A 9,647-nucleotide genomic window follows, 5' to 3' on the forward strand; every position below is an offset into this window, starting at 1 on the left:
AGGGGGGTGGGGTGTCCACAAAATAAACCATTAGATATTTGTTTTGGGGGAGAGGTATGGACTTCCCTTTTGTTCAAAAAGGCAGAGACAATGTTTAACAGCTGCAGAACACTTAAACAAGTGTCCTGAACTGAGATTCTTCTCCCCTTTTAATTAACAGGAAACAGCAGCCAATATATTAAAGCATTAGGAAAGAGAAGAAGGGACCCAACTGGTAGGAGAGGGTAGTGGTGGAAGGAGCAAAGTATCATTTTCTCCAAATAGTCCCTCCTCACATGATCAGCATCTGTAAAACCCACAGCTGGATAATTTATACACTTAAAAATACATCATTTTCAAACCACTGTACAACAAACATACGATATCACATCTTAACATTCTACAGTATCAAAGCAGAAGATTTGGTCTAAATAAATAATTTTATTTATTTTTGGTCAAAATCCATAGTTCCCACTTCAAAATTTCTCTTTCCTTTTGTAAACAGCAGTTACAGATCTCATAGGATATTATTGTGGGCTTCTCTTGTATACATTAATAATGATCTCAGTTCCAAGTGGCAGTTCTGCAGGTAGTCCTCGACTTACAACCATTCATTTAGTGACCGTTTGAAGTTATGACGGTGCTGAAAAAAGTGACTTATGACCAGTTCTCACACTTATGACCGTCACAGTGTCCCCACAGTTATGTGATCAAAATTTGGGTATTTAGCAACCCGCATGTATTTACGATGGTTGCAGTGCCCTGGGGTCACGTGATCACCATTTGTGACCTTCCCAGCCAGCTTCTGACAAGCAAACTAAAAGGGGAACTGCATGACCACTGCAAGAAATGTTGTAAAAATGGGTGTGGTCATGTGACGCCCCATTTAACGACCATGCTGCTTAACAATGAATTTTTAAGTCCCTATTGTGGTTGTAAGTTGAGGACTACCTGTAATTCAGTTCCAAAAAGATGCCACAAGGGATGTCAGTGGGAACCAAAATATTTTCAAAATTATTGGGGGGAGAGAACCAATATCAGGGATGATTAAACTGATTCATTATTCATGGAATCCAGATTGTTGGCAGTGGAGTTTGGAATCATAAAGGTGAGCAGGGGGAGAGAAATGGAATGGATTGGCTGGAATTCTGAACTGAAGCATTCTCTGTACTGTAACTCATTGTTGCAAATTTTGTTTGTTAGTCCCAAAGATGCTTTTCTGCAATGGTAGGCTATATTAATAATAAAAATAGCATGCATACTGTATGTATGTATCTATATATATGTGTGTATGTATGTATGCATACACAAATGGAAATGCGGGCAATTTATAGCCTTCAGTCCAATTCATATCACTCAATTGTAAAGCATGAAAAAAAATCAGATTGCTGGCAACAGTGTTCTGTCCCTTCCCTGATGAGGGAGGGAGAGGCAGGCAGGCAGGCAGGCAATAGCAGAAAGGGAAAAAAAATAAGCAAAGGGTGGCCTTGCCCATTTTGGGCTCCATTTTTACCCACAATCCAGAGGTACTGGACAGGAAAAGTTTCTCTGCCCTGATACAAGATGCAGATGAGAAAGGAAACCCTTGAAGGGAGCAATTTTTCACAACTTTGTGTGGCATGTTTAGGATCACATTCTAAAAGTATAACTTTCCTTTTTCCAGTATGGGGATGTGGAGGGGGGGCGTACTGCAGCATGCAATGGATATCTTAAGGTTTTTCTGTGTTTTAAGACATTAATTCTTACCTGCCCCCAAATTTTAAAGAAGTGGCAATATTTTTTGTCCCCCCTACTCCAGCGGGGCTCTGAAAGCCACAAATATAGGAATCCTGGCATGCTGGATGCGATTCCAAAGCTGCACTTTGTTATCCCTGTTTTACAGTATAGATTTTTGGAGTGAAATAAAGACTTTCCAGCAGAAGTATGAACATTAAACCTCATGACTTACTTAAAATGAAAACAAAATTCAGGAGACCCAATCACAGTTCTCTGGCACCATATCTTTTGGCCCAGAGCTACTAAATGAATCAAATGCTGCTGTGGTTATTTATAGACTATTTAAAAAAATAACCATAATACATTTTCTGTGGATGTAGGCAATATGCATACACTGCCCCAAACTGTGTACAAACCTTTCTCCTGCCTCTTGAAATGAATTTGTTGACCCTTATTTTACCTTTCAGTATGTGAAGCCAGTGACATAACCAGTATCAAAAATACTTCTCAATCCCACCTGTTTTGGAAGGCACTGTAATATTTTATTAAAGGTTTACTTCTGTAAATGAACATGCTTTTCTGACAGTCCATTGTATCATGCCTGTGTTGATGTGAAGCAATTTTTTTTTTGCAAGAAGTAGGATACTTGACTGCCAAGTTTTTCTCCAAAAGCCAAGAAGAGGGGGAAAAAAACTCCACATTATTTTTATCCTAATTCCATTCCTGTTCTAACTGCAACATGTCAGATGGTAAGTTTTGTACAAATCATGGGAGGGATCCAGAATTAGCTTCCGGTGAATCAAAACATTTTCTTCTATTGGCAAAAGGATCCAAGATCTAATTTTAGTTTCTCTGAAAGTAGGGGATGGGGCCCAAATTGCACTGAGTCCTACTTTAGCATTTCTCTATTCAAGGGAATGTCCCACCCTTCCAGAATATATATTTGTGGGCATAGGAGCTGCAGGAGAGGAGGGGGAAATGACAAATATTGCCTTCCCTCATTCTTCCACTCAGAAGAACTCTGGACCCAATTCAAAAATTTGACTCAGTATTTTTTTTTCCATGTGGATTTCCAAGAATATTATGTTTTTATAGCATCTCATGAGTTTTTCATATGTAACTGTTTTAATTTACCTCAGAACACTACATAAAATCAAAGATCCACCAGATTAAGCAATGAACAACGCACTTTACTTTTTTAACCCCCAGAAGTGGAAAATAATTTATCACAGATTTTTTAAGTTCATCCCATAAAATCATTTCTATCTTCTTGTTAAGAAAACAGCAATAGCAGTGTGCCTTGTGTTGTGAGGAATATATTTGCTTTCCTGTTGTTATGAATCCTAGATTCCTAACAATGTCAAGGCTGAAAAAGCAGGTAGCAGCACCTGCCTAACCATGTGTAACCTTAAAAGCTAAGCAGGATTGGGCCAAGTTGGCACTTGGGGTGGGAGATCACAGAGAATAACCTAGCTGCAGACTAAACTAGAAAACCGGGAAAAAAAATTCTGGAAGAAGACAGTGGCAAACTACTTGCCGCCCAAAATCCATGGGTGCATTAATGAAGTTATCTTGACTTGAAGGAGACTTATGTTCACTTTTTGTTAAAGTCAGATATACATTAGCGGCAACCGTGTGTATTTCTGGGTTGCTTTAAAAAAAAAAAGGTATTTGAGACTGTACATTTCAAAGGAAAAGAGAGGGGAGAATGCTTAACTTCCATTAGCCTTTTTCCCCATTAAAAATGGGTCTCCAACTTTGTTTTATTCTTTGAAGGAAATTATCTGGATGTTCACTGGATGAAAGCAACTGTAAGGGACAATGGTGAGCAGAAAAATAGCCCCAAAGAAAATGGCCAGACTTTCCTTGTTTTGTTTTGTTTTTTCCATTTAAATGGAACTCATAATTCTGAAGACTGTATGTATTTGTATTCCTTATATATACACACAGTTAATACATTTAGATATACATTACATATATACATACACACCAAAGAAACATATCACTGTGCATAATATGTTATATATCTCATTCACACTCATCGAAGAAAGGAATACATAACGTAAAACGTAACTGCATAATGTGTAGTTTGTCCCTTACATAGATCATATGGTTGATTTAAAACAGCGATCTTGCACAAATACAATAAAATTCTGGCTTATTTTATCATGGGGAAGATATGTTAATTTAATCAACTGAATATGTACCCCTTTTATAGATAAACATGGAAAAATAATTAGTAACTGGTAGAGATATCTATTGTGAAACAAAAATAAAGCTTGTCTATTTTATGAAAGATACTGCAGCTGGTACAGAATTATTTTAAAAACTTTGCTTAATGCTTTATGTTCTCCACATGCAGGTTTGCACTGGTTTAACTAGCTGCAAGGTGTGTGAAAGAAATTAGTACAATGGCATGGAAGTGAGTCATCCTCATGTCTCAACTAGCTGTGAACATGTCACTCCATTGCCCTGTTTTGTTCTGCTTTAAATACTTTGCATGATGACACTGCAGAACGTTTAGTGAAGGCAACTATTCCCAGGATAACTAACAAATGCCATTTTCCCTGATGTTTCCTGAGTCAGTCTTGGTTATAAATCAGTCTTTCTTAATTTCCAAATGTGTGAAAATGTCAGCTTCCAGAATCCTCAACTACACTGGCTAGAAATATTGGGATAGGCAGGCTCAACATTACTGGAGGGCATCAGGTCAGGGAGAACTAACACAAATCATAATTATTTTCTAACATAGACATTGCCTTTTGTTTTGTTTTGTTTTGTTTTAAGAAACCCTAACTTTCTGGTGTAGGGGATCAAACAGTCTGGCTTTGTACCATTGATAACCCAAGAGAAACTCATCCTATCTAGAATCTAGTATATACAGTTTCCAAGTAGGTCACATATGGCTCCATATATCTTACCAAAAGAATTCTAATAGGGATGGTCGTTTTGCAGTGCAGTTCTGTCCAGAAATAAGTTAACATGACGTCCATTCAGGTAGGTAGATATCAAACTGCAACACTAAGTTAGTTTCAACTCATATGAACTGCATTCCACTACTGTACAGCTAACCTAGAGAAGACTCAAACCCACCAGTCCCTAAGAGTTGGAGAATTAAGCATTCTGTATACTCTTCCTTGAACTTATGAGCAAGATCAGTTCCTCCCAGACTACTGTTTAGCTAACAGTATAGATTTTTAAAGAATGATCCCCACCATCTAAAACAACTAGAGAATTATCTGATGTGAAAGTTAACGCCAATGGGTAGGAAAGACCCTGAGTTATCAAAGGTTTACATACAGGGAATTCTTCAGGTTTTCCAAGACAGAAAACTGTTTGGTTATAAGCATCAGTTACAATTACTTGCCCTTCCCTGCTAAAGGTCACAGCACTGGCATAGACTTTGGAAGGAAAGAAGAGATTCAGGCCAAAGCTGTCCACCTGACTGATTAGCTGCAGGTCTTCGTTGAAGATTTTCAGTCTGGTATTGCCGTGGCACGGCCCTTTTGCCATCAAATGTTCAATGACTGCGATGGCTCCGGAGATTTGCGAAATGGCCACTTTCCTTGGGTGGCATAGGTTGGAATACAACTTTTTCACTCCCTTTAACTCTCCCTTTTTGAAGTCAGCAGACAAGCGATACAGAGCACCTGCCTCCGAATCGGTCATGATGATATCATTTTGTGGCGTAGTATCGAGGCCCCACGGCAAAGAAAAGGACTCTGCAATGACCATCTTGCTCCTGCCATTATAATCAAACACTTTAACAGAACGATCCCCACTATCTGTGACAACGATATGGCCATCCAGTGTAACTGCGACATCTGTTGGGTACCTGAGATCATTTCCTGATTGCCCTCTTTCTCCAAACTGCTGAATGCAGTTCCCATGGAAGCTGAACAACTTAATTCTTTTCTTGCCATCATGGGCCACTGCTAAACAGCTAGAGCTCCGACACACAGCAATCCCCGTGGGATTGATCAGCGTTCCCCATCCTCCGAAAGAAAGATTAAATGTGAAGACCTGAGATCCAGGGGCAGCCACATCCTCCCTTCTCCCTGTTGTCCCTCCTGCAACTGGAGCTTGATTGGCTGAAGGACTCAAGATTTCCATCAGGTGCAACAGTGGCAAGCAGTCGCTGGTCTCTGAAGATTTGCAAGCTCGGCGACAGAAAGGGCACTCCAGCCTGAAATTCCGAGGGTGAGCTAGAGACATGACACACTCCAGGCACATAACATGTCCGCACGGTAAGTTCCTTGGTCGATGTTTTTTCTGTGGGTTATATTTTTCAAAGCACACTTTGCATTCAAGCAGATTGTTCTCAGACTGATCTAGCAGCTCTGTCATTATTTCTGTTTTATCGGTGGCCTTGGCCGTCATTAGTACAACTCTAAGAGAATTGTTGCACTGCTTGTGGGGTGCTGGGCCATCTGGTCACATTGGTTTGGTCACAAGACCCTCTTACCTCAGAGGCCTTTATGCAGATTGTGCTGACGGCTACAGTCCACAGCGTAAGCTTGCATTGATGTTTGCTGCCCTCTTGAGGAAAATCCCTGTAAAGGAAAACATGCATAAAAGTTCTTGCATTAGGAGCGCCTGGATACAAATAATTGATGTGTTCAATTTTAATTCTATAGTTGTAATGTGAGAGAAAGGAGATAGAGCTATGTACCTGAATCACTGAAAGATGAATCCTGACAACTGTAATACACTCCATGTAAATGTAGCTTTCACAATTCATTCCAGTGAGTTTGGGATGTAAGGCTAGCAAGTCTGATTTTATTCACAAACAACTCACATAAGATTAAAGTCCACTAAAATAAATAAAGCAGGGAAAGGTGAAAGTTGATTTGGCAGCCTTGGCTGATTAGCACTAACAATGCAGGTAGTCCTTCTTTAGTGAACACAGTTGGGACCAGCAACTTGGTAATTAAGTGAAGCAGTCATCAAGTGAAACCGCAACTGTGCTTATGATCTTACTTCAGCTTTCCTTTGCTCTACAGACCCGCGAAGGTCATAAATGCGAGCATTGGTCACAGTTACTTTTTCATCATTATTGTAACTGCGAATAGTTGCTAAACAAGGCAGTCGCTAAAAGAGGGTCACCTGTATTCATAGTTTTGCTAAAAAGACTCTTCCCTCAAATATATTTCCTATCAACTACTTTGGTAGATATTTTAAAAAGTAATAAATAAAAGTCTAAAAAGCCAGGAATCACTAGGTGGAAGTACGTAACTGATCTTGGCTGATCCCAAAAGAACATTAGTAGCATAGGACAACCAGGAAATCCAGGACAGTAGCTTGGAAAGAAGAATAAAAAAGTGATCTTGGAAGAAGGCAATGGTAAACCACTTTAGTATTGCTGCCAGGAAAACTACATGGCTACAACTGTGTGGTCCAGAAGTTGAGCTTGATGTAAGGAAGTCTTTAGTGGCAGATCAAGAACCCTATCACCCCAGCAAGTCTTCCCATGATATTGCCTCCTTTAGTTTTTCTAGCACCTTCTTGGAGATCCTCCATGATCTAATTTGGTATGAATGAATGAAGTTCCTGTTCCTTCAATAGCTTAATGTACATTATAGTTTGTGTTGTAGTGAGGAAAACAAAGCTCCACTTACCAAGATGCTTTATGTTACACAACTTATCATAAGGGAAGTAGTTTTTAAAAAGAATATTGATTGGCCACTTAAGAGCAAATCAGTATCAAAAATAGATTTTTTTTAATTATAGTACATTTTAAAAGTAAATTTTAAAAAGTCACAGGGACAAATTAGCTACCAAAGGAATTATAGCAAGCATAAAGGAAATTTTGGCATGAAGAAGGTATTATAGAATTAGCTGAAGCTCTTCTTAAAGACAATTTGCAGCCGTAATGCTTCCTGGTGTTCATTCTGTGTTAGCAAGCAGCATACATTAGAGAGTAAAAGCAGGTCCACCACCTTTAACCTCCCAGCTCAATTTGCTATCCATCTGATATGGCAGATTGCCATTGGCAGTTGCAAGAGATGTGGACTTACCACTATAGCAACCATCATAGGCATTATATATACCATTATAGGCATCTCCTACTATGCGGACCTATTACCCCAAACTGGATTAGATCTCTGAATCTGTCACTCCAAGATCTCTTATGAGGACCTCATTTGGGGGGAACAGAGTGCTCTAACTAGTGATCCTAGAAATGTATCAGATGACCCTGATGCCACCAATAAAGATGCAGTAATGATAACAAGGTGGCATATAAGCAAAACCTGGTACTTCTAGGGGTGAAATTCCTTCCCAACACCTTCAAACAGTGTCCAGTCTCCATTCCTGATTTCACTTATAGGGGTGGATGGGGAAGATGGCAAAAGGCATAGCTACAACTAAGCAAGGAGCTGCCCTATGTGCCCCATAAATTGACTAAAGAGGGAAGAGCCCCACCTGGGTCCATCCCTGTGAAACACCTTGCCCATGTGCCAAGGATTGGTTTGGGATTATACTGTACTTACCCTACTTTGATTGTTCAGCTGCATCAGAACAATGGTCTCTCAGCTACCTTTCTTCCTCTGTTCGTGGCACAGCAGTGCAAACCAGACCATTTCAAAGGCCATTTATTGTTATCATGCTGGAGTTGTTATAAAGCATGGGGTCTGAGCTACTCCTATTTTCTTTGATTGCAGATCAGAACATCACTCTTACGTATTTGCTGTGACCTCTCTATTATTGTTTCACGAACTAAAGCAAGAGAACAAATGTTTCCTAACACTTAGATGTGACTGAGTAAAGTTCATAACATATCCACTCTGGTAGCACATTCTTTTTAAAGACTAATTTTATTATAAGGCATAAGTCCGCCTGACTTCATCAGGTGTGCCAACTGCTCACAAAAGCATACGCCTTACAGTAAAATCTGTTTTAAAAGGTGTATGAGGCCCTGATTTTGGGCTACCATAAAGTAACAAGGCTGTCACCCTACGACATCTGCAGTGATGTTCTTATGTAGTCATCCTCCCATTGAGAGACTAGCTGCACTTGCCTCCTCTTCTCTGTGTATTATTTCCTTTCCACTCATAAGCTGCTTAGATTTTAAAACCTCTTGCCCACATTTGTTTTCTTCTTCCTCTTCTATCTTTTTTAGATTGTGCTTTTCAGATTGTAAACCTGTGAGCAGATCTCATTTGCTGTGAACCTCACATAAACCACTATCCAGTACTTTTTCAAGTAAAGAACTAGTAACCAATGCTTGGGACAAACAAACAAAAACTGTGCCTACATGTTGGCTGTGGGCTGTAGCTATGACAAATAGAATTGCCCCAGAAAGTATGAATCAGCTTTCAGTATACTGGGCTTTTTCCAGACAGCATGGTGTAACTGACAGGCTATAGCAGCCATGCATGATGGTATCAGCAGAAGTTACTGGAGTTTAAAGTCTCTCAAGCCTTGCCAATAATTTATTATTTATCTCTCTCTCCCCCTCACCAGATGGTGATTTCCTACTTCGGGAAATGACTTATCCTCCTAAATAAGGTCAAACTTTTGGCATGCCTACCGCTGCTGAAAAATATATTCACAATAGTATGCAGGAAAAACAAGTCTGCACAAACTGATTGATCATTCTATGATTCTAATTTCTGAAATTGCATGTTGGCACATTCTCTCACTGCCTCAGATTGCCCTGGCTGTACTTGTTCCTCAAAGCAGATGCCAGCACCAAGCTGATCTTTGCTGTTCCTTGGAAAGGAGACCACCAGGATCACCCCATGGTGTTTGAAAAAAATACATCTTGGAAAGCAACTGTGGTGAACCTCTTCTGAATCCTTGTCACAAAAACTACACACACTCTTCCATGGAGTCATCCAACCTGAAGTGTCATGAGTAAGGATGGCGAGCAGGGGGCTCCCATCCAGACTGTCAAGTGCATGCGTAGCACTGAGGAATTGGTCAGCCATTCAAAGAGACACAGATTGGGA

At 39.8% G+C, this 9,647-nt stretch overlaps 1 protein-coding gene across 1 annotated transcript; it reads right to left on the minus strand.

The window, feature by feature from the left end:
* Positions 1–3,775: 3,775 nt before the first annotated feature.
* NHLRC1 (NHL repeat containing E3 ubiquitin protein ligase 1) lies at positions 3,776–6,176 on the minus strand. Its single transcript, XM_063298945.1, has one exon. The coding sequence runs from the start codon at positions 6,073–6,075 to the stop codon at positions 4,873–4,875; it is 1,203 nt and encodes a 400-aa protein (XP_063155015.1). The 5' UTR covers positions 6,076–6,176; the 3' UTR covers positions 3,776–4,872.
* Positions 6,177–9,647: the final 3,471 nt, after the last annotated feature.

Source organism: Candoia aspera, chromosome 3 (genome assembly GCF_035149785.1).
Source record: "Candoia aspera isolate rCanAsp1 chromosome 3, rCanAsp1.hap2, whole genome shotgun sequence".
In the NCBI taxonomy this organism is placed as follows: domain Eukaryota; kingdom Metazoa; phylum Chordata; class Lepidosauria; order Squamata; family Boidae; genus Candoia; species Candoia aspera.